This window comes from Schistocerca gregaria, chromosome 3 (assembly GCF_023897955.1).
Source record: "Schistocerca gregaria isolate iqSchGreg1 chromosome 3, iqSchGreg1.2, whole genome shotgun sequence".
NCBI classification, from domain to species: Eukaryota; Metazoa; Arthropoda; class Insecta; order Orthoptera; family Acrididae; genus Schistocerca; species Schistocerca gregaria.
In genome coordinates this window covers 131,730,595-131,757,103 of record NC_064922.1, presented here as the reverse complement: position 1 = coordinate 131,757,103, position 26,509 = coordinate 131,730,595, and the positions used below count along the sequence as shown (strand labels likewise).

Below are 26,509 nucleotides of genomic sequence, written 5' to 3'. Positions count from 1 at the left end.
CAGGAGATATGTTTTCTTGCAGTAAAAAATCGGCAATATGCCGACGTTTTCGGTTTCATATAAAGCAGCTGGAGCTCTTACAGAATTGAAGAATTTGTTTCCCTGGTTATTTTCGTAAATTTTCCTCTCCACTTCAAAATTTGGTGACCTCACAATTAACTTAAATCATTCGACGAAATGGAGCACCTCCTGACATAATGTTTAATCACTCAAAAAACCCGAAAAAATTAATTTTATTTTCCTGTTTCTCACGACCTTTAGAATCTTAAACATGAAAAGAGTGTATCTTCTATATCCTTGATTGAAATTCGTGTCACAGACTGCTGCTAATTTAATCATAATGCACTTACTTCGATATTCTGCTTTCTATACTGCTCAATCTGTCGAACACTGAAGGCAATTTTCTAAGGTAGTTTACTCAAATTGAAATTATTTCCGAAAAGCTGTATATCTAAAACCGAACAAAATCATTCTGTCATTCTGTAGCTCTTTCAAATGAAAGTACTGGAAACTTAATAATCTGATAGGAATAATAAGGAGTACTAAACATTTTCGAGTCACACTGATTAATATAACAATTCTGTGTGACAATAGTTGCAAATGTGAGAGACATTTCACAGCCAGTTTCGTATTAACCTCGCAGCAATGGTCCTAAATTAAGAAACAAATGATACTGCCAAATGGTACATAACTGCTTTTAAAAACAACTGGCAAATGTGGTGCAATGAAACAAATAACACGCTGCAATATTTTTTTATTTTTTTTATTTTTTTATTTTTTTTTTTTACTTACCCTTGAGTGACGCGTAGACACAAATTCCTGTATGGGAATAGCTGCAATCCAGAGATTCTAAGCTTCACACATTTGAGAAATCGAAACATTTGCACTTTCATCAATTTTTGGTATTTATAATTTTCCTGGCTTAAGGGAACGCAGCACTTGTATCCCATACTTCCCTGAACTGTAGGCGAATATTGTGTGGAATTTATTTCACTTTCATGTGTCACACACTTTCAACACAACATACACGCCAACAGGACTGCCGACTGAAGATAAGATGGCCAACATTTCGTGACGTCATGTGCCAATATGGCCGCTGTATCTAGAAGGCTTTGACTGACCCCACGCCGCTCCATATCGCATCCAGATGACGTCATGTGTTGGTAATGACACAGCGGTCGGTCGGCCCTGACTGGCGCGTCTAAGCCCAAAACGTAGGTGCTAAGAGTCTTTGTTCTTCGAGTATCTCCTCTGACACTTCTGACAAACAGTGTCATAGTGTCCGTATGTATCCGCTTTGCCGTGCTCGTTCTCTTGGTTAATGCGTGAAACTGATCGTGAATCAGTGCGTGGACACTGCGGAAAAAGTGGCACGTTCTGTGCTCGTGTTTTCATCGTAAAATTCGTTTCGGTTCGTGTTCATTCGAAATTTTCTTGTAAAATTCTGTCAAAACGGCCGAAAACAGTTACGCCAAAGAACTAAAATATTTTGCAGCACACGTGGCGGTCATGCAGTGACATTCGTGGTAATGTCGGTGTTCCTCTGTTTCGCATCTACAAAGAAAGTGCCAAAGTACCTGAAATGAAATACGTGTCTCGTGAACAGAAGTAGTACGTGACTCTTGACTCTGGCCATCGCCGACTGGTTAAACAAGCAGTCAGCGTTTTGCGTACGCGGGGACTGCTGTGCCACGCCACGTTCCCTGACGGAGCGTCAGCTGAGGGGTTCAAAATGGCTCTGGGCACTATGGGACTTTTCTAAGGACATCAGTCTCCTAGAACTTAGAACTACTTAAACCGAACTAACCTAAGGACATCACACACATCCATGCTCGAGGCAGGATTCGAACCTGCGACCATAGCGGTCGCTCGGCTCCAGACAGTAGCCTCTAGAACCGCAAGGCCACTCCGGCCGACTCCATCACTTACAAGACACCGAGGTGATGGAAGTCATGGAAAAAGAATATGCACGAACACATAATGGATTATTATTGCGCGTATACGAGGTATTAAACGCCAGTGCACTAGTGGAGGTGTCATTTGTATTCAGGTGATTCATGTCAAAAGGTTTCCGACGTGATTATGGACGCGCGACTGGAATTAACAGATTTTGAACGTGAAATGGTAGTTGGAGCTTGACGCATTGGACACTCCATTCTCGAAATCGCTACCGAATTAATATTACGAGAGCCACAGTGTCAAGAGTATGCCGAGAATACCAGTTATCAGGCATTACCTCTCACCATGGACAACACAGTGACCGACGGCCTTCACTTCACGACCGAGAGCAAAGGCTTTCGCGTAGAATTGTCAGTGCCACCAGAGAAGCAACACTGCGTGAAATACCCGCAGAAGTCAACGTGGGACTTACGACGAAGGTGTAGCGAAAGTTGGCGTTAAATGGATGTGGCAGCGGACGACCGACACGAGACATTTCGCTAACAACACGACGTCGCTTGCAGGGCCTCTCGTGGGCTAGTCACCACATCGGTAGGACTCTAGACGACTGGAAACCGTGATCTGGGCAGAAGAGTCACAGTTTCAGCTGATAAGGGCAGATGGTAGTGTTCGAGTGTGTCGCAGACCCCACGAAGTCATGGACAGAAGTTGCAAATGTTCAAATGTGTTCGAAATCTCATGGGACTTACCTGCTAAGGTCATCAGTCCCTAAGCTTACACGCTACTTAACCTAAATTATCCTAAGGACAAACAACACACCCATGCCCGAGGGAGGACTCGAACCTCCGCCGGCTGCAATCCATGACTACAGCGCCCCTGACCGCTCGGCTAATCCCGCGTGGCACACAAGTTGCCAATAACCCACTGTGCAAGCTGGTGGTAGGTCCATAATGATGTGGACTGTGTTTACATAGAATGGACTGGGTACTCTGTTACCGGAAATATGGCTGGTTCAAATGGCTCTGAGCACTATGGCACATACCTTCTGAAGTCATCAGTCTCCTAGAACTTAAAACTACTTAAACCTAGCTAACCTAAGGATATCACACACATCCATGCCCAAGGCAGGATTCGAACCTGCGACCGTAGCGGTCGTGTGGCTCAAGACTGGTGCTTCAAACCGCTCGGCCATCTCGGCCGACCCGGAAATATGTTCGGCTACATGGAGACAACTTCACGCCATTTAGTGGCTTAATGATACGCCGTATCACAGGGCCACAATTCGTCGCGACTGGTTTGAAGATAATTTTGAACAATTAGGACGAATGATTAGGCCACCCAGGTCGCCCGACATGACACTCATCGGTCGTTTATGGGATATAATCGAGAAGTCAGTTCGTACAGAAACTCCTGTACCGGTAACACTTTCGCAATTGTGTACGGCTAGAGGGGCACCAATGCATAGTGTTGCTGCACTAAGCCAGGCGAAAGGGTATGCGAAACATTTGGAAGTATCCCATGAGCTTTGTCAGCTCAGTGTAAAGAGCTGCTTCGATCCATGTTCCCGATCTCGTGAGGATTTTCAGTCTTCATAGCGTCCTCACGTTTTCTTCTTTCTTCTTTCTTTTTTTTTGTAGAGGAAGTTAAGGCATTTATTTCTGAAAAATATGCTCGAATGTCCTCTGTCAACTGTAAAGATCTTGTCTACGTAATTCATATGAAGAACCTTAGGATAAACTATATGCTCACCTTGGCAGCCTTTACTATGTCTGCTGAAGTGATATGCTTGTTACTGCTACAAACAGTTCTTACTCATTTTCATTAACAGACCACAGGACGCGTAACGCATCACCATCAACCACACCAATCGTTGAATGGTTTGTTTCTTTCAGTATTCTGGAGCATTAAGACGGATTGTTGTTGGTTCATATTCCGTAATTTTTCTCACGACGGCTTTGGCAGTAAATCTCCCACACGATTCGATTGTTTCATCTACAGGTAACTACAAATTTAAATCTCCGATAATGTCTCTTATTTCTTGTATTACATGAAAACAATTATTTTACTGAAAATTAGTAAATATCAGGGGCGTAATTTGGAGTGTTATTTCTGGGGCAGGGTAGGAAAAAATGTTAAACAATTGAAAAAAATATCTTTCATCATTATAAACTAAACTAAGAATTCCGTGGCTATTTTTAATCTCTTTTTGGTTTCGATTTTGTACTTCTTACTTAACACTGGCCTCTGGAACTTTCGGAGTCGAGCGCGCATTTTACCTGAGGCAGCGTTGTCTCGGCGTGCAAGGGCAGCAGTGCCCCACGGTAGTGGTCACGCGCCACCACAGTGTGAGTAGAAAAAATATTCCAATGTGTGTGAAATCTTATGGGACTTAACTGCTAAGGTCATCAGTCCCTAAGCTTACACACTACTTAACCGAAATTATCCTAAAAACAAACACACACACACACACACCCATGCCCGAGGGAGGACTCGAACCTCCGCCGGCGTGAGGAGAGGGGTCGGTGTCGAACTCCAGCACGCAGCCGATGCGCGCAACAGTGTCATGCATAACTAGTAGGAAGGACTTGTTACAAAGTGAAATTAATAGCGGAAGATGTTACGTCGATTAGTAGAAGGAAAGTATGTTTGGAAACGCAGTTATTTCGCTGAAAAAGACGCGGGATTAACTGAGAGATTGGTACACGGGCGTGTTTGAGAATCAGTAATTGCTTAAAAGCATATTGATTCTAGAAAGTAAATTAAAAGACTTCCATGGTCAGTGATTACCTGTTTCATTAAAATGGTAATACAACGCAGCAATCGTTCTTCTGTGTGAAGATGAAACAAATATTACTGTTTAAGGAGACTGGATGTACCATCGGATCTTCACACTGTGTACCGTGATTCGTCACACCAGGTAACGTTTTTCCACTCTTCAATTGTCCAATGTTTACACTCCTTACACCAAACGATGCGTCGTTTGTCATTTACCACCGTCATATGTGGCTTATGAACAGCCACTTGGCTACGAAATTCAAGTTTTCTCAACTCCCCCCTAACTACCGTAGTATTTGCAGAGGATCCTGGTGCAGTCTCAAATTCCTGTGTGATGGTCTGCGTAGATACCTGCCTATTACGCATTACAACCCTCTTCAACTGTCGGCAGTCTCTCTCAGTCAACAGTGAAATCAGCCTGTCCACTTTTGTGCTATACGTGTCCCGCAGATTTTTCCACTTCACTATCACATCGGAAACAATGGACCTATGGGTGTTTAGGAGTGTGGAAATCTCGCTTACAGACGTATGACACAAGTGACACCCAACCACCGGACCACGTTCAAAGTCTGTGAGTTCCACGGAGCACCTCACTCTGCTCTCTAACGGTATCTATTGACTACTGATGTCACTGATATGGAGTACCTGGCAGTAAGTGGTAGCACAATACACCTAATACGCAAAATGCATGTTTCTTGAGGTGTCTGGATACGTTTGACCACATAGTGTAATTACATCTTTGTCTCCTTAAAGGAATTCTTAAATATAAATTCAACACGTCTAGTACCAAAGGTAACTAGCACTCACGACCCTTATAGAGTGTATTTAAAACCAACATGATTTGCATCTTTATAACGGCGTTAGAAGTACCATTATTACGCCACGGGCGTGAAACATCAATAGACATCATCTTTCAGAAGTAGAAACCCGCTTATCAACTTCGGTTTATGTCACCCAACTCCATCTTGGCACTGCGATATTTCTTTTCCGTCGGTGTGTATAAATGCACATACTTTCGTAAGAGAACAGAATTCATTCCAACATTTCCTCTCTGCCCATAAACCTCCTATTTAGAAGATAGTATAAAAATTGCTCACGCAGTTAAGAATCAATTGTCTGGTTTTCATTTTGTTTTTCAGTTTTTAGTTTCTATTCCCTTGCCCAAAACTTAATCATATAGTTCTTTAAGTAACATTGTTACTGTTACACCATAGGCTGCAAACGTATATATCTTCTCATTTACCGTCATTTAATCATTATTACTACTCTTATTATCAATATTACTGTGGTGTCACCACCAGACACCACACTTCCTAGGTGGTAGCCTTTAAATCGGCCGCGGTCCGGTAGTATACGTCGGACCCGCGTGTCGCCACTATCAGTGATTGCAGACCGAGCGCCGCCACACTGCACGTCTAGAGAGACACCCTAGCACTCGCCCCAGTTGTACAGCCGACTTTGCTAGCGATGGTTCACTGACAAAATACGTTCTCATTTGACTATACGATAGTTCGCATAGCCTTCAGCTACGTTATTTACTACGACCTAGCAAGGCGCCATATTCAGTTACCATTGATATTGTGAATCATGTACTGTCACGAGCGACGTTCTTCATTAATGGGGCCGGCCGCGGTAGTCTAGCGGTTCTAGGCGCTCAGTCCAGAACCGCGGGACTGCTACGGTCGCAGGTTCAAATCCTGCCACGGGCATGGATGTGTGTGATGTCCTTAGGTTAGTTAGGTTTAAGTAGTTCTAAGTTCTAGGGGACTGATGACCACAGATGTTAAGTCCCATAGTGCTCAGAGCCATTTGAACCATTTCATTAATGGATTAAAGTTAAGTGTTCCACTATCTACGTTCGTTTTTCTCAATTCTAATTCCCTAGAAATGTTTCAGACCTGACGCCAGCCTGCGTGAGCTGAGACGCGTGCATTTCGGCCTCCTTTAGTAATACGGTATTGGCTCTCCTGCCAACCACAACAATTTCTATGTTGACGCGCAGATTATTATGCAATCAAATCGTCAAACAACTTCAAAAATGTTAAAAAACTATACCTGATATGTAAGCAGAGAAAGTAGGTATAAAAGAAACAAGGAAAATTTTAATGATGGAAAAAGTCTCTCTTGATCTCTCCTCTCTTCTATAGACGTAGCTTGCCCATGTAAGTATCCTTGCCTTGGGTTCTGCAACATCTGGTTCGTTATTTATACCCATGACTTCCACCTTCTTTCCTCTTCACGCTTCTCCTTCCTCACAAAGCGGTGAGGCATCTCCCACCTTATTTTTTTAACCGTTTACCTTTCTGTTGTATACTTCTCTATTGTTCATTTTGCGGCACCAGGTAGTAACACTGGGCTCACTATTGTTGTATGCATCTGTTATTCGATTCCATCTGAAAACAATTTTATGACATTAATTTTCTGAGTAGCAATGACTTTCTTGATGCCGTTTTGATCAAGGCTTCAATTTATCGTTTGTCATAATTTCTGTTGATTAGTGCAAATCCCAGGTACTTAAAGTCATCTCGTTCTTCAAGCACTTGGTTATATATCATCAGGGCATCCCGTGTTTTCCTGTTATAAACTCCTGGAAATTGAAATAAGAACACCGTGAATTCATTGTCCCAGGAAGGGGAAACTTTATTGACACATTCCTGGGGTCAGATACATCACATGATCACACTGACAGAACCACAGGCACATAGACACAGGCAACAGAGCATGCACAATGTCGGCACTAGTACAGTGTATATCCACCTTTCGCAGCAATGCAGGCTGCTATTCTCCCATGGAGACGATCGTCGAGATGCTGGATGTAGTCCTGTGGAACGGCTTGCCATGCCATTTCCACCTGGCGCCTCAGTTGGACCAGCGTTCGTGCTGGACGTGCAGACCGCGTGAGACGACGCTTCATCCAGTCCCAAACATGTTCAATGGGGGACAGATCCGGAGATCTTTCTGGCCATGGTAGTTGACTTACACCTTCCAGAGCACGTTGGGTGGCACGGGATACATGCGGACGTGCATTGTTCTGTTATAACAGCAAGTTCCCTTGCCGGTCTAGAAATGGTAGAACGATGGGTTCGATGACGGTTTGGATGTACCGTGCACTATTCAGTGTCCCCTCGACGATCACCAGAGGTGTATGGCCAGTGTAGGAGATCGCTCCCCACACCATGATGCCGGGTGTTGGCCCTGTGTGCCTCGGTCGTATGCAGTCCTGATTGTGGCGCTCACCTGCACGGCGCCAAACACGCATACGACCATCATTGGCACCAAGGCAGAATCGACTCTCATCGTTGAAGACGACACGTCTCCATTCGTCCCTCCATTGACGCCTGTCGCGACACCACTGGAGGCGGGCTGCACGATGTTGGGGTGTGAGCGGAAGACGGCCTAACGGTGTGCGGGACCGTAGCCCAGCTTCATGGAGACGGTTGCGAATGGTCCTCGCCGATACCCCACGAGCAACAGTGTCCCTAATTTGCTGGGAAGTGGCGGTGCGGTCTCCTACGGCACTGCGTAGGATCCTACGGTCTTGGCGTGCATCCGTGCGTCGCTGCGGTCCGGTCCCAGGTCGACGCGCACGTGCACCTTCCGCCGACCACTGGCGACAACATCGATGTACTGTGGAGACCTCACGCCCCACGTGTTGAGCAATTCGGCGGTACGTCCACCCGGCCTCCCGCATGCCCACTATACGCCCTCGCTCGAAGTCCGTCAACTGCACATATGGTTCACGTCCACCCTGTCGCGGCATGCTACCAGTGTTAAAGACTGCGATGGAGCTCCGTATGCCACGGCAAACTGGCTGACACTGACGGCGGCGGTGCACAAATGCTGCGCAGCTAGCGCCATTCGACGGCCAACACCGCGGTTCCTGGTGTGTCCGCTGTGCCGTGTGTGTGATCATTGCTTGTACAGCCCTCTCGCAGTGTCCGGAGCAAGTATGGTGGGTCTGACACACCGGTGTCAATGTGTTCTTTTTTCCATTTCCAGGAGTGTAATACCTTTCTACACTCATGAATTATGTTTTCTTGTCACTTACCTCTAACGAATTTCTTGCCAGATTTTCAGCCGTTATTGCTACATCATCAGTTAAAGAGAGGTAGATTAATTTTTATTCCGTTCAAAACTCTGTCTTCTGCGTCTATTCTCTATTATTATGCTGCATAAGTTGGATAATATTCGATATTCTTACCTGGCTCCTATTTATATCTCAGTATACCTTTCTAGCCGTCCGGTGTAAATCTGTACAACATTTGTAATCTTCACTTCTACTCAGAACTTTCTGTTTATTTGTCTTAAGCTTTCATAAAATTAACAAATAAATTGCCATTGTTTGGTTGTATTCTCAGTATTATGATGTGACTTTTTCAGTGCGAGCATCAGATGAGTGGTGCATTAAATATTCATAAATGCCATGTATTTCACATCTGTTACCTGTTTTAAATATGGTTTCAATCTTTTCTAGAGAATCTTCAACAATTGGTTAGATGCCTCTACAATTCTTGCACTATGATTCATCGTCCGTGAAAGACTCACCTGTCATTCTGCCTTCATTCCATATGTTGGGAACGAGATTCCGTATAGTCTTCTCATGTACTCCAGCTCCATTTATAGGTACTTCTATGGTAATTTCTTCTCTCTGGAGCTTTATTTCTCTGTAAGTGTTTTGATTGCGTTGTCTGTCGGCGGTGCAAGTAAGTGATACACGTTCAGATAATTTCGTCGTTCCGCATTTTCTTGTCTTTCACCTTCGTCGTTTAAAAGCTTCTCCTATTAAAAGAGAATACACAACGGGTACAAACCCAGGTAACTATCTTATCTCAAGATTACTGATAAGGTCATCTATTGCTGGGTTACACACTTGGTGCTCCTTGCTATTCCGACCGCTATCCCTGGGGATGAACCAAATGGGAAATAATCATCAGGAGTCACACAGGTGATTGTGTCACGTGACACAAAAATGGTATGATACTATACCCTCCCGTCTGAACCAATGACTCTCTTGCACCACATCCACAACATCTTTTGTATCTGGGACGTTTGTGTAGGAGGCGTTACGCTTTAGCTGGACAGCGTTGGGAAACTATGCGCTCATTTGTTTATAACAATGTTACGTTACATGGACAGCTTTGGGAAATGTTGTGCTCATTTGTTCATAACAATCTTACGTTAAGTCACGTCACTTGAGTTCTATTTCTTAACGTGAATATTACGTGACACCAGTATACATTGGTACGTAAGTATTCTCGTGTTCATGTACACACATGAAAAATTGTTTTGCATCACCCCGGTTCCCGGAACTCCAGAAGATAGACGTTAACTGCGGATATTGCATCTCACATATAGTCCCTTTGACAGTATCTGAGATGTCACTAAACTCGCCCAAAGATGTAAAAAACCATGCATGAGCAGCGCCTATTAGACAGAGGGGGTCCGACAGCCGATCGGTTCCAGTTATTCCACCAGGAAGGCGGTTCACGGCCCTTGTTGTCTGTAGTTAAAACATGCCTTTACGGTCAATACCGTGGTTCGATCGTGTCCGCATTATTACATTGTGCAAGGATGGGCTCTCAACAAGGGAACTGTCCAGACGTCTCGGAGTGAACCAAAACGATGTTGTTCGTACATGGAGGAGATACAGAGAGACACGAACTGTTGATGACATGCCTCGCTGAGGCCGCTCAACGGCTACTAACTGCAGTGGATGACCGCAACCTATGGATTATGGCTCGGAGGAATCCTGACAGCAACGCCACCATGTTGAATAATGCTTTTCGTGCAGCCACTGGACGTAGTGTTACGACTCAGACTGTGCGCAATTGGCTGCATGATGTGTAGCTTGTCTCCCTACGTCCACGGCGAGTTCCATCTTTGTAACCACGACACCATGCAGCGCGGTACAGATGGGCCCAACAACATGCCGAATGGACGGCTCAGTTTTGGCATCACTTTCTCCTCACCAATGAGTGTATCATATGCTTTCAAGCAGACAATCGTTGGAGACGTGTTTGGAGGCAACCCAGAAAGGAGGAAAGCCTTACACTGTCCAGCGAGTGCAGCAAGTTTGAGGTTCCGTATTGATTTGGGGTGGAATTATGTGGGGCCGACGTACGCCGCTGGTGGTCATCATAGGCGCCGTAACGGCTCTACGATACGAGAATGCCATCCTCAGACTGACAGTTCAACCATATTGGCAGCATATTGCCGAGCCATTTGTTTTCATGGACGAGAAGTCGAGCACCCACCGTGTACTTCTTGTGAAGGATTTCCCTTCCTGGTAATAACATAGCTCGACTAGAGTGGCCAGCTTGTTCTCCAGACATGAACGTTACCGAAGATGCCTGAGTTAGAATGAAAAGGGCTGTTTATGGACGACATGACTCGCTAATCACTCCAAGTTATCAACGCCGAATCTCCCTTAAGGAATGAGACAACATGGACCAACAGTGCCTTGAAGAATTTGTGAATAGTATGCGACGACGAATACACGCATGCATCAACGCAAGAGCAATAAATATTCTAATTTTCTGTACAGGTTCCAGAACTCTCGGAACCGACGTGATGAAAAACTTTTTTTGATGTATTTCCCATATTTTTCATAGATTCCCTAATTTTACGTATTTTCTACTATTTTCACTCTCTGGGCCATATGGAAAGGTAGTATGTCTTTCTTTACAACAAAATGCGTTACTCTAGGGCTATCTGTTACTAACAATATTACGTGGCACCTGCAGAGACCCCGCCCCGATATATATGTGATTACTCTCAGATTTATTTATTTTTCCATACTTTTCGTGGTTTCTCCAGTTTTACATACTGTGCCCAATAATGTAACGACTTCGTGACGCTCTCCCAGGCAGTAGCAACGCAGAATTAGATATCACAGACGCTGAGGAACATCTCCCCAACTGGGAGCACCATGAAGCATAGGCTGAGGCAGAGTATGTTTATTAATAACAACATACGTCACATGAAGACTATTTGACTGACATTTAGAGGCACTAGGACATGTTACATCTAAATCGTTATGTAATGACCTTCCACAGTTTTTCTCACAGCACTCAATCATGCGAGTTATGTGCCAATACTGCATCGCATTGTGTCACAACGTCAAGTCATGTCTGCCGATGTCATGAAATTGTCAGCCTTGGCCCCGATTTATTACTGGTGTATGACGTCATAGTGTTAGAAACGAACACGTTGATATAAACAGTGTTACAGACAATTCCACAAGACATGATATTGTATAAAAATTATCGTACTACATTACTAAGTTATGTGCAGTCGTAGTTAGTATCGTATATGTAGTACACCTACATGGACAGAAAATCATGTCGTCGTCGCTAGAGGGTACACCATTCGACCTTTGCATGTGTGGCCGCGAACGCTGATGGTTGCAGACACAGTGCCCAGCAATTACAGGGAAATTTGCGGTTATTGCATCACATTGACGAACAATATATCCCCCGCCAACTGTAATAACGGCAGACGCATCCCAAGTCGTTGGAGGAAATATCAAAGACTGATACTCATACAAATTAAGAGGGTCTCCTTACCTGTATTTCCTGGATAATACCGATAAGGTACGGAACTTCTTGTACGATCATGGCCATCAGGTACCGAATAACAAAGATCCACGTGTCTAACACTACGCCAGGCTATGTCTCAAGGCGTGGTAGAGAAATCTCCACAATGCTTGTGTAATCACTTCGCACATCGCAGCTTTTGCAAATAACGCTCAGTCGTCCCGAGAAACGGTGTACCGCAACAGCAAAAACTGTTGCAAATTGTCGACTTGTTTATGCATAAACGTTGCTAACAGTTTAAGCGCCAAGCATATCTCTCCCCACCGTCCATTCTTTTTGCACCAACCAGAAACATATTCCCTTCCTATATCCTCCTACCGTTATGCCTATGATCTGATGTCATAATAAAATAAACCTGCAAGTATGAGCGACATTACTGTAAACCTTGTATGCTAATTAATTTCGAGTGATCCACAGAATTTCAAGGACACCTGACACATTACTGTATTTGGTACGAAAACTTTCGTTGTATTAATAAGGTGTATGCCTCAGACGTGAGAGGAGCTGGTGCAACTCCCACCTCCGCAACCTTTTTTTTTTTGTCATTAGCTTTTGTCTGGTTTATTACGGTCCGTCACGAATTCCTTTCCTGTGCCAAGCTCTTCATCTCATAGTTGCACTTGGAACCTACGTTCTTAGCTACGTGTTAGATCTATTCCAATCTATGCCTTCTCTACAGTTTTTACCCTCTATAGATCCTTGTAGGACCCTGGAAGTCATTCGCTGATGTCGTAACAGATGCCCCATCATCTTGTCCCTCCTCCTTGTGAGTGTGTTCCATATATTCCTTTCATCTCTGCTTCTGCGCAGTACCTCCTCATTTGTTAACTTACCAGACCACCTAATTCTCAACATTCATCTGCAGCGCCACATGTCGGACACATCCGCTTTTGTTGTCTTCCGGTTTACGCACATTCCATGTTTCACTACCATGCAGTGATTTGCCCAAACCTAGATTCTGAGAAATTTCATCCTAATGTTAAGTCTTATATATATGATACGTACATTTGACAGGTACTACCAATCTTGGCGAGGAATGCTCATTTTGCCAGTGCTTTGCTGATCTGCCTTTTAAAGACGTTTGCGTTTTAAGTCCTCCACGTTCCATCCGTCATGGGTTATTTTGCCGCGTAGGTAGCAAAATACCGAAACTTCATTTACTTCGTGATCAGCAATCCTGATGGATAATTTCCCGCTGTTCTCATTTCTGCTACTTTTCATTACTTTCGTTTCCCTACACTCATCAGACTGTTAATTCCGTTCAGCAGACCCTGTAATTTTTCTTCACTTTCGCTAAGGATAGCAATGTGATCAACAGATTTATCATGGATGTCCTTTCACCCAGAATGTTAATTCCATTCCTTGATTTCCAATACTGCTTCTTCGATGCGTGAATTGTACAGTACGGCTGAAAGACTGCATTCCTGTACTACTAACTTTTTAATCTGAGCACTTCGATGTTGGTCTTCCTTTCTTATTATTTCCTCTTGGCTCTAGTGGATGTTACATATTATCCCTCCTCTCCCTATAACTTACCCATATGTTCCTAAGAAGTGAAAACATTTGTCATCATTTGAGATAGACGAATGCTTTTTCCAGGTCCACAAATAACACGAACCGGTCTTGATTTTTCTGTAGTCTTGCTTCCATGATTAACCGCAACGACACAACTACATCTCTGGTGCCTTTACCTTTTATAAAGCCAAATTGATCGTCATCTAGCACATCCTCATTTTTTTTCTGTTCTTCTGTATATTATTCTTGTCAGTAGCTTCGATAGGTGTGGAAATAAACATATGCGATTTTACCACACAAAAACAAGGCAGAGAAACTGTTACAGATTCGTAGATAGACTCCCCGTCGTCACGATACTGTAAAGTACTAGCTGGCCGGAGCGGCCGAGTGGTTCTAGGCGCTTCAGTCTGGAACGGCGCAACCGCTACGGTCGCACGTTCGAATACTGCCTCGGGCATGGCTGTGTGTGATGTCCTTAGGTTAGTTAGGTTTACTTACTTCTCACTGTATACCGATAAGTGTATCCTCGAAGGAGCAATTACCAAAACAACACACACACACACACACACACACACACACACACACACAATGACTGTTGGAAGAAATGGTAGCAGGTACCTGATAACTGTGCATTTAGCACCATGTTTATGAAGATAAGCTGTGTGTCGTTGTCGAGCTATGATCGAGACTCCTGCAAAAGCCAATGAAAACTGACAGATGACGGGAGTCCCCGAAGAAAGGTGCAGAATTCTTTTCCAACTTGTTTTGTCTTGTAAGTAACACCGTCACTGTCACAATGCGACAGCTGAAACATCAGTTGAGAATCTCGCAGCCGCCGCCGGTATCAGCGGAAGCTGCGGACTGATAAAGACGACAGAGTGTGCCGCTTAGCAGAGACCCTAACGGCCAGAGGAACAAAAACTGAACTAAAATTAATAGGGATTACACTACTGTGAGTTGCTGCTTTCAGTGGTATTAACAAGAATCAATCCATACTTGAGCTCATTAGGACAGTATCAGCAGATGTTGGGGTGTTAACATTCTACCACGGATCCGCCTCTCACACGCACTATTGGATCAAAAGTATCCGGATACCCCAAAAAATATACATTTTTCATATTATGTGCTTTTTGCTGCCACCTACTACGAGATACGCCACATCAGCCACGTCAGTAGTCATTAGATATCGTGACAGAGCAGAATGGAGTCCTCCGCGGTGGTCACGGACTTCAAACGTGGCCGGGTGATTGGGTGTCATACGTCTGTAATCGGGATTTCCACACTACTAAATGTCCCTAGGTCCACAGTTTCCCATGTGATAGTGAATTGCAAACGTGCTGGGATACATACAGCACAATAGCGTGCGGGCCGACCTCGTTCGTTGACTGACAGTTGAAGACCGACAGTGGAAGAGGTTCGTAATGTGTAAGAGGCAGACATGTATCCAGGAATTCCAAACGGCATCAGGATCCACTGTGAGTACTATGACAGTTAGGCGGGAGGTGAGAAAACTTGAATTTTATGATCGAGTGGCTGCTGATAAGCCACGCATCACGCCGTTAAATGCAAAACGACGCCTCGCTTGGTGTAAGGAGCGTAAACATTGGACCATTGAACAGTGCAAAAACGTTGTGTGGAGTGACTAATCACGGTACACAGAGTAGCGATACGATGGCAAAGTGTGGGTATGTCGAATGCCCGGTGAACGCCATCTGCGAGCATTTGAAGTGCCAACAGTAAAATTCAGAGGCGTTGGTGTTACCGTATGGTCGAGTTTTTCTTGGAGGGGCTTGCACTGCTTGTCGTTTTGCGTGGCACTATCAGAGCACAGGCCTACATTGATGTTTTAAGCACCTTCTTGCTTCCCACTGTTGAAAAGCAATTCCAGGATGGCGATTGCATCTTTCAACACGATCGAGCACCTGTTCATTATGCACGGCCTGTGACCGAGGAGTTACACGACAATAACATCCCTGCAATCGACTGGCCTGCACAGAGTCCTGACCTGAATCCTATAGAACACCTTTGGTATGTTCTGTAACGCCGACTTGGTGCGAGGCCTCACCGACCGACATCGATATATCTCCTCAGTGCAGCACTCCGTGAAGAATAGGCTGCCATTCCCCAAGAAACCTTCCAGCGCGTGACTGAACGTACGCCCTCGAGAGTGGAAGCTGTCATCAAGCCTAACAGTGACCAACACCATACTGATTTCCAGCATTACCAATGGAGGGCGCCATTAATTTGTATGTCATTTTCAGCCAGGTGTCCGGATACTTTTGGTCACATAGTGTATCGTTAGAACTCCGGCATCACGATGTCGTTGATAACGAAGCATAAATCAAGAGCCTACTACTTCATAGAGTAACGGTTGCAAAGTCTATATGTAGAGTGACATTTGATAAGGTTGACAGTACTGGGAGAAAACGCTCAAAATCAAAAGTCAGCTACTTCGCTCACGTTTCATATAGTGATTGGACTCAGGAAGAAACAAAAAATAAGAAATAAAATAACTGCTATGACAACGTGCGCAGTGTTCCATTACTATGGGATGTATCACAAGACAGTTTTATAGACCATTTTAGCCCCTGACTGTGTCACCGTATTACATTCTACCATTACCGAATAATCCTTTACAGTCTTCAATCACACGTGCACATCCAGCTACAAAACGTAAGGTATATTCAAAATTAGCATCCATAAACATGAAAAGGCAACACAATCGATTCCATCTGAGCTAGTGTTAATTACCCGCAGTAGACAAACTACGGAATGATCTCGGTAATTTTAATAGATCTGCTCGACCTGTAGGTCTCTCCCATAAGTATCAGGAAGGCATAATTTATTTTATATGGCAACCAACCAACCCTACAGAGCAGATATGTTATTGTTCTTTACATTCTTATGTTTGCTTTCACTAGAATTTTGCATACCCATTTGCTTACGACTAATAGACAGTCATATGGGTGTTCAACATATATAGTGTTACATTGCAGTCGATATATCACAAGACAGTTTTATAAACCATTATAGAAACTTTTCGCACTGAGAGAGGTGGAAAAAATATGTGTCTAAAGAATAGTAATTTACTTACGACAAACATCCAACAGTGTTTGGAAAAATAAATCTGTTTTATAAGCAATAATTTCTCAAATGATTTAAAATCGGTGGCCTACGACGGGAGGATCTCGCAAGATGGCTCATACACCTGTAATAGATATAGGCGAAAGCAAAATCAGCACTGGCAGCACGATTTCATTCTCCATGAGAAAAATTCATGGAAAAAAACAATTCGTTGACAAAAGAAAAATTTAAAGTGTACGGTAAATAGGGTTATAAAATTAGACAAACACGAATCAATAGTATTAGTAGCTAATGTACATCATTTAAATAAAAATTACGCGAGTCGCATCGCCAAAAGAGATCCTTTCATAGCCATCATCAGCCAATGTCGCACCATTTGCCTATATTGTCGTCAGTATGCAATCAATGTGTTTCGACTCTGAAATGATACCACCAAAACCAACTATTTTTTATGATTCCAAATACACATGTCTTGCAAATAGCATGTATTGGGTTAGAGACTTCCACATCATTCGCTATAAAATAACATTATAGTTCCCTCATATGAAAGTAGAACTAATCAAATTATGCCAAATTCGTCATGTCTCTCTATAATGTCCTGTCGTTCCACTAGTAATGCGAATGTGCGGTCAGTGCCCTTCCTGTATCTACTCGTCACAGCTTCTACTTTTGGCCGATTAAGTCTGTATAACGACTTTGCTTTCTTTTCTTCAAAGTACACCTGTAACGCTTCTCACTTATTCTGTATAAGTAACGTCAAAATCCATGTATATACACACAGGGGTTACTATGCAGCTTGGCAGCATTGGGAAATGACGTGCTCGTTTGTTTTTAACAATATTACATTAAGTCATGTCGTTTGAGTTCTATTTCTTAACGTCAATATTAAGTGTCACCAGCAGACATCGATACGTTAAGTATTCTCGTTTCTATGTACACTCATCAAAAATAGTTTTGCATCGCCCCGGTTCCCGGAACTCCTGAAGATAGACGTTAACTACGGATATTCTATCACAGATACAGTCCCTTTGACTGTATCTGAGATGTCACTAAACTCGCCCACATATGGAAAAAACCATGACAGAGGGGTCCGACATCCGATCAGTTCCAGTCACTCCACCAGGAAGGAGGTACACGGCTCGTGTTGTTTGTAGTTTAACCATGCCTAGGACGTCAATACGCGATTCGATAGCGTCCGCATTGTTACTTCTTGCCAGGAAGGGCTTTTAACAAGGTAAGTGTCCACGCGTCTCGGATTGAACCAAAGCGATGTTTTTCGGACATAGAGGAGATACAGAGAGACACTGTCAGTGACACGCCTCGCCCAGGCCGCCCAACGGCTACTACTGCAGTGGTTGACCGCTACCTGTGGACTGTGGCTCGGAGGAACCCTGACAGCAAAACCACCATGTTGAATAATGCTTTTCGTGCAGCCACAGGACGTCGTGTTAAAACTCAAACCGTGCGAAACAGGCTGCATGATGCGCTACATCACTCCCGGCGTCCAAGGATAGATCTATCTTTGCAATCAGAACACCATGCAGCGCAGTGCAGATGAACCCAACAACATGCCGAATGAATCGATCAGGATTGGTGTCACGTTCTCTTCACCAATGAGTGTCTCATATGCCTTCACCGGACAATCGTCGGAGACGTGTTTGGAAGCAACCCGGTAAGGCTGAACGCCTTAGACACACAATCCAGCGAATGCAGCAAGGTTGGATGTTTTGGGATGGCATTATGTGGGGCTGACGTAAGCAGCTGGTGATCATGGAAGGCGCTGTAATGGCTCTACGATACGTGTATGCCTATCGAACATGCCTGGGATAGATTGAGAAGGGCTGGTTATGGACACCGTGACCCACCAACTATTCTGAGAGATCCGCGCCGAATCGCCGTTGAGGAGTGGGAAAATGTAGACCAACAGCGCCTTGAAGAACTTGTGGATAGTATGGCACAGGCATGCATAAATGCAAGAAGACGTGCTGTGTGTTCAGCAATCTCTGCAGCAATCTCTGAAGGTCTCACTGTATGGTGGTACAACATTGCGGATGTGTGGATTTCATGAGCAGTAAAAAGGAGGGAAACGATGTTTATGTTTGTCTCTATTTCAATTTTCTGTATAGGTTCCGGAACTCTCGGAACCGAGGTGATGCAAAACTTTCTTAATGGCTGTAGGATTACCTATAGCATTCCTACCTAGATATTAGTTTCTAACACTATGACATCACACACTAGTATTGAGAAATAAATCGGGACAAAGGCTGACTACATCATGATATGGACACTACGCGATGCGGCTTGGTGTTACGTTGCGGCGCAGAGTTTACACATAACTCGCATCATTGTGTACAGTGAGAAAAAATGTGTGCAAATACGTTAGACTGACGAAAATTACATAACAGCCTAACAGCGGCGTGTGCTGGTGCCTCCTAATATTAATCAGAGTGTCATAAATGACGTATGTTGTTATTAACAAACAGTCTCGGCCTCTCCCTAACCATCAGGCCGCTCCCAGATGATTACATGTGCTTCATTGACAGTGATATCTAATTCCGCATTGCCAGCTTCTGTAACCGAGAGGCTCAAGGTGCTTCAGTCCGGAACCGCGCTGCTTCTACAGTCACAGGTTCGATCCTGCCTCGGGAATGGATATGTGTGATGTCCTTAGGTTAGTTAGGTTTAAGTAGTTCTAAGTCTAGCGGACTGATGACCTCAGACGTTAAGTCCCATAGTGCTTGGAGCCATTTTTGAATTCTGCATTGCGATTGTTTGGGAGAGCATGTTGACGTTGGCGCGACGCCGGAAACACTCTTGCAAGATTGAGCAAAATAGGTAAAATTGTGAAAAATATGTAAAATTGGTCAAATATGTGAAAAATACGCGGAACAGCATACTTTTACATATCTATGTAGTGAGGTCTCTGCCGGTGCCACGAAGGACTGTTGTTAACAGACAGACCAGGAGAAACGAATTTAATTATAAATAAGTAGTGAAATCCCCTCCCTTCGGCCCAGAATGTCTCCAGCCATAGAAATAGGAAATTCATGTAAAATTGAGGAAACGACAAAAGATATGGAAAATACGTAAAAATGAGAGTACTAGCGTATCTGATTGTGGTTTGATTTAACTCAAGTGACGTCTTTTAACCGTATTTAACGTGTTATTAAAATATGGATCAATCTTTTCCTAATTCTGTGCAGCTGGAAGGTAACCTCTTAACGCAAGTGTTCCAATGGTAGAAGATGAAAGTGTGAGAAGGGTGCTCTTTCCAGAGTGGAGGGAGGGGGCTCCTACTACTTCTATTTCTCGTGACACAATAGCGTGTGTGATTCTCCTCGATCAGTCGCCGCTGGATCCCAACTGTGTGACTTGACATCGGACGTGCTTACCAGTAATCTCGATGTAAGACCGGTCCTGTACTGATTCCTGCTGAAGTACTCCTTCCCAATTTCGGTACCTTTTGTTTTTTCATCTTTGATAGCGTATATCCGTAGTAGAACTTCTACTGTTAAGAACCTCATTCAGTATTTTTTCAGCTAAATGTCTTGTGTTGGCTGCTGTTAGGGAAAGCATTTGAGGAAGAAGAACCTACTATCGTGGCCAAAGTCAAGAAAAACGTAACTAATATCGTTTATACTCGCCATCTTTTGGTGTATAGTCGTGAATCAGTTTGGGACATACGACGACTACACTAGGGTAGGCCTCATCGTTTCAGTAGACGCCGTACACCGCAGATAGTTGGCGGTTACCAAAGTTCGAAAGAAAGAAACATTCTCGTCATGTACAACGATTGACCTGGTAGCCGTCTCACTTTTTATAAAATTTCCAGCTGGTCATCCAACCAAATACCTAATGACTTTGCTTGATATCTCATTGCGTGTATTCCAATACGAATCTGAAAGGTCACGATAGTGGCACCTCAATACAAACAAATCTGAAGATAAGTGATATTACCTTTATTCATTTCTAACGGTATGCTTCATTTATGGAAGTGGCGAGACTGGACTGAGCAAAGCTTGGGAGTTTGTATGGGCGCTGATAAAGGTGCAGTTGAGCGCCCCACAAACCAAACATCATCATCATCATCATCATCATCATCATCATCTAACGGTATGCGTGGAAACAATATACCAAGCGAAAATTTATGAAGCAACTAAGGTCGGTACTGTAAGGTTTGTTTTATAGCTGATCCAAAGTTTGATGACAAGCGTAAATGGATGTTTATCGTAAAGGGATGTGGACAACTGAAGAGTGCCATCTGCGCCTTTACGCACCCAATGGCGGATCTCACTTGAAGCAACCATCGGTTACGCCTGGCAGAAAAGTTGACTGACCGAAATTCCACTCAGTTTAATCTGCGATAGTTTTCGTCACTGTTGCGTTATGTTCGGCAGACAACTGTTGTGGGACAAACGGGAAACAAACTCTCCGTTGAGTCAAATACGTAAGAGCTAATGGGGACGGGCGTGCACGTTCGTACCTGCCTACTTCACGGAAACGTCGACAACCTGATTGCGTCACTACAGGTGAAGCCCCGCCGCAGAATGGCTCCATAGCTGCATTGCTGGCAGCCTGCACGCTGTAAGCTGTCGGCAGAAAATTCTGTCTAACTGGCCGAGCAAGTGTGCTCTTTCTCGACGCACAATAGTGAGTCTTGTTATATTTATAACTGTTCGGACTGGCATAGTTATCGCTTGCTGGCGTAGCTAGCGTGTTATTGTAACCTACACCTGGCAATAAAGTGGTGAAAATTTCTTGCTTTGTGTTCAAGTATTTCTGATGCTCAGGGAGCCACTGCTCTGTAGGAATCAACATGGATTCTCGAAACAGCGATCGTGTGAGACCCAACTCGCTTTATTTGTTCATCAAAACCAGAAAATATTAGATACCGGCTCCCAGGTAGATGCTATTTTCCTTGGCTTCCGGAAGGCGGTCGATACAATTCCGCACTCTCGCCTGATAAACAAAATAAGAGCTTACGGAATATCAGACCAGCTGCGTGGCTAGATTGAAGAGTTTTTAGCAAACAGAACACAGCATGTTGTTATCAATGGAGAAGCGTCTACAGACGTTAAAGTAACCTCTGGCGTTCCTCAGGGGAGTTTTATGGGACCATTGCTTTTCACAATATATATGAATGACCTGGTAGATACTATCAGAAGTTCCATGCGGCTTTTCGCGGATGATGCTGTAGTATACACAGAAGTTGCAGCACTAGAAAATTGTAGCGAAATGCAGGAAGATCTGCAGCAGATAGGCACTTGGTGCCGGGAGTGGCAACTGACAATTAACATAGACAAAAGTAGTGTATTGCGAATACAGAGATAGCGGAACAAACACTGGTAGCAGTTACTTCTGTAATATATCTGTACTCGTACGGAACGATTTCAAGGGGAATTATTATATAAAATTAATTGTTGGTAAGGCGGGTACCAGGTTGAGATTCATTGGGAGAGTCCTTAGAAAATGTAGTGCATCAACAACGGAGGTGGCTTACAAAACACTCGTTCGACCTATACTTGAGTATTGCTCATCAGTGTGGGATCCGTACCAGATCGGGTTGACAGAAGAGATAGAGAAGATCCAAAGAAGAGCGGCGCGTTTCGTCACAGGGTTATTTGGTAACCGTGATAGCGTTACGGAGATGTTTAGCAAACTCAAGTGGCGGACTCTGAAAGAGAGGCGCTCGGCATCCCGGTGTAGCTTGCTCGTCAGGTTTCGAGAGGATGCGTTTCTGGATGAGGCATCGAATACATTGCTTCTCCCTACATACACCTCCCGAGGAGATCACGAATATAAAATTAGAGAGATTCGAGCGCGCACGGAGGCTTTCCGACAGTCGTTCTTCCCGCGAACCATACGCGACTGGAACAGAAAAGGGAGGCAAGGACAGTGGCAGTGCCCTCCGCCACACACTGTTGTGTAGCTTGCAGAGTATAAATGTAGATGTAGATGTACATTGTCTAATAACTAGCATGTGGTGCCTCAGTAAGAAATTCAATTAATAATACTTCCTTTTGATGATACCCATTCCTTTGGATACTAGCACTGTCGATCTTCCACACTTCAGTAGAGCCTTCCACATCTCTTTTAACAGATGGGTGTTTTATGTTCATGAAACAGGAGTCCAGAACAACGCCGCTGGTGCTGGCTACCTGGGCGCGAGTGGCGCCGAGAATAACCGCTCCACGTCGACCTACGGCCCAGAGCAGGTGTTGGCCAGCCCGGCGGGTCAGGCGGTGTCCAGAGTGCTGGGAGGCTCCACCTCTCCTGAGGACATGCTGCGGCTGCGCACCCAGGCCACCGTGTCGTGTCCGGACCGCCCGGAGACGCCGCTCTGCCAGCTTCTCAACATCTCCGACGTCTGCGTCTACAACATCACGCAGGACCCGTGCGAGGCTGGAGATGTGGAGGTTCCCGAGGACGTCGTCAACACGCTGCTGGAGAGACTAGAGGAGTTCTGGCAGCAGGTGGTACCTCAGGAAGAGTCCAACAGCCACCCGGACATAGCGGACCCTGCGCGCTGGAATTACACCTGGGTGCCGTGGACCACGTGCAACGCAGACAGCTCCCACTCCTTCTGCAATGTTGTAGACTGAAATAAGGATCCTCCATGATGCACTACAAACTACTATCATGCTTGTGGTGATTACTAATAAAATCAAAATTATGAATTTCTCATTTGTTTGACGTTTTGCCTGCATATGGAAATATTTCTATACGTGTTCCTTGCACTTGCAGCGCGAGATTGGCACCTGCTGGCCACAGTTGGAATTAAATTTTCTCCTGTGTGAATCCGACGTGCTTTATCACCGTAGCATATCTGCCAAAATTCGCTGACATATTACAATTACAGTCCACACTGGACCTATGGGAGTAGCTGCGCTTTGATTATAACAGCCAGTACATGGGGCTGCGGTTGCAGGTTCGAATCCTGCCTCGGGCATGAATGTGTGTGACTTCCTTAGGTTAGATATGTTTAAGTAGTTCTGAGTTCTAGGGGACTGATGACCTCAGCAGTTAAGTCCCATAGTGCTCAGAGCCATTTGAACCAACCAGTACTCGGTAACAGCAGGTTCATTTTACAGTTATGATTAACATTACACTCAAGTGCACTACACTTTCTATCTGTATTTTTTTTTTTTGTCATTGCATCGTCTGTAATAAATGAAGATTATAAAGGCAGTTATTATCGGCATGTCACTACCTCTCGCCTCTACCGAGATGGCGCTTCTCCTTCATCAAGCCCAAAAGTCTGTTGGGTGCTGTAGCCATTCAGGAACGACCGCATATCAGGAATGCCCCTTCTAGTACTTCTGTACATCATTCATTATCTTTCAGATTCTTTGTAACAGAGGCAAGTTTTAGAGACACCATGCCTACAATGTAGCTCACATAAATGAGGAGCTTAGTCACTAGCACCTAGATTTCGATATTGATCACTTGGACCTCTCTGATGCTTTACTGTTAAGTGATGTTGCCCTTCAGGGCCTGCAACATTATACAACTCTAAGTCTTGACTTAAGGTCTCCTAGAGATCAACGAAACGTAAGATACTGCTAAATGTTTGCACACAAACTTGTCCCAGCTCAGTGAATAGCAGTATTACTTCGTGAAACACATTGTGAGCAGTGGTAAAAATGAGCGTCGCCGCATGTGAGGTCGCCACGTGAGTCCAGTGGGCTGCGCCTTATAGCGAGGGGTAGTGTCTTCACGGTCGACACTACAGCATCAGGAGTCAACCCACGACATCGGTCTGGCCGGCGCAAGCTGCGACGCCGCCTTCCTGCCTCCGTTGAAGCGGCTGGCAGCGGACGGTTCGGGAGAGCGTTTTGGGGGTGCTGCTCCAGGTCTTCGCCAGACATCGCAGTTTATTAAAAGTTAAGCGATTCGTGATATGTTGTTTCATTTACTTATTAAATTCTACTTGTCTTCTTGGTCAGTCTCTCGTCCCCAGCTCCCTCGCCTGTCTTTCGTTCGCATTTGTTTGGCAGTTAGTGTCTGTCTTTCTGTCGGTCTGCCGGTCTGCTTAAGGTGTAAAGGCCGAATTTCTGAAATATGTTTTTATCTTGCCTATCATCTTGAGAGCCGTTATATGTGTAATGTAGAGCATGTTTGTAAATTTTATGTATGACTGAATTTCATGGGTTATTATTTATATGATTATTTTAGTATTTAAAAGTGCCACCCTTCCACCGTGAGAGTTTTCTTTTAAAAGTAAGTTTCACTTTCGGAGGCAAGTAATTTCTTTAATGTGAGTGTTTTGTACCATTTCCATCCCTCCTTCGGGGTGCATAGTTTATGTGTTTGTGTGAGTAGTTAAAATTTTTGTTTAAAGTAATCTGGTGTATACTGTAGTCTTTGAAAGGTGGCTGCGAGCGGTCGTGACTACGGCCGTGTTAAAAGGGAACAAATTGCAACTTGATATTCAGAGGGTGCTTTCTGATTATAATTCTTAAATCTTTTTTTTAAAAAAAAGGGTTTTTGAAAGAAACTGGTTTTCATCAGTTACTCACTGGCAACTACGTCCACGCTCACGCAGTGTGATTAAATGTGTTAATGTTCTTGATGAATCGCTATTAAATAAAGTAAATTCTTTAAGAAAATATTTTGAAAGTAAATCCACGGTCCAAGTGTTCGAGTCTCATTCCCGCCATTAAGTTTCGCTTCATAAAAGTTCCAGATTTGGCTCAATGACAATTTCTGAACATGTCTCAGCATGAACTACTTAGTGTCCTTTCTTTCCTTGACAGCAACCAGCGCCTTCACTGCGCTGTTTCTATTCACCTCGAGTAACTGAATTCTGAAAATTACTTAGTTCGGTAAATATGATGTGTAACAAGGAATACGAAATACATACACAATAGCCTAAAATTTGCTTTATCTTATTCTTGGAAAGTGAAATAAACGCATACTCGAGCGGCTTCATACCTATTAATGCACTTCATGAAAATAGAGGTTTGCTCCAAGGCCCCATTTCCTCCTTGATATTTTAGTGCTTTCTGTTATATTTCATCAAGTTTGTTTCCATTAGATATACCCCACATATATACTCCTTCAGCCTTTCGGCTTTCCCTTCTTTGCTTAATACTTGCTTGTATTCTGAGCTTATGATATAGATATTTCTCTTTTTTCTAAAGGTTTCTTTCATTTTCCTATAGGTGGGTTCTGTGTTCCACTTTGTCTTACGAGGGAATAACAAAAAGTTCCGGAAGTAGCTCTGTAACATGCAGGTTACCAACCTGATAGACAAGGGAAGGCAGGATTCGGTCACGATTGTGGACGAGGCCGTAATCAGTTACAAATGGTTGTCTTTTGCAGTTACACACAATTTATTTTAAACCATTAATTCCATACTCAACAATAAGTATAAATACCACATGTTATTAATTTGAGGAATAAACAACTATGTAAATAATAATGTTTTCAGTGAGTTACAGTTTGGCAAATCACCATTAAATACAGATACAGAAGATAATGTTTTAAAAGCAAGTCCTTATGATCTGGGCAGGAGGCCTTACACCTCAGAAATGTCAATAAATCATGAATTGTTTAAAACTCGCTGCAACTTACAAATTAGGTATTGAAATATTAATGGTGAGTCACCACAAACACAGCATAAGGTATCAGACGCCAGG

At 43.9% G+C, this 26,509-nt stretch overlaps 1 protein-coding gene across 1 annotated transcript in view; it reads left to right on the top strand.

Annotated features, from left to right (window-relative positions):
• The window catches only part of LOC126355029 (arylsulfatase I-like), a 100,938-nt gene extending 77,393 nt beyond the window's left edge, over positions 1-23,545 (top strand). Inside the window, exon 8 of the mRNA XM_050005177.1 lies at positions 22,995-23,545. Coding sequence (XP_049861134.1) covers positions 22,995-23,470 — 476 coding nt within the window. The 3' untranslated portion in view covers positions 23,471-23,545. The remainder of the gene's footprint in view (positions 1-22,994) is intronic.
• Positions 23,546-26,509: the final 2,964 nt, after the last annotated feature.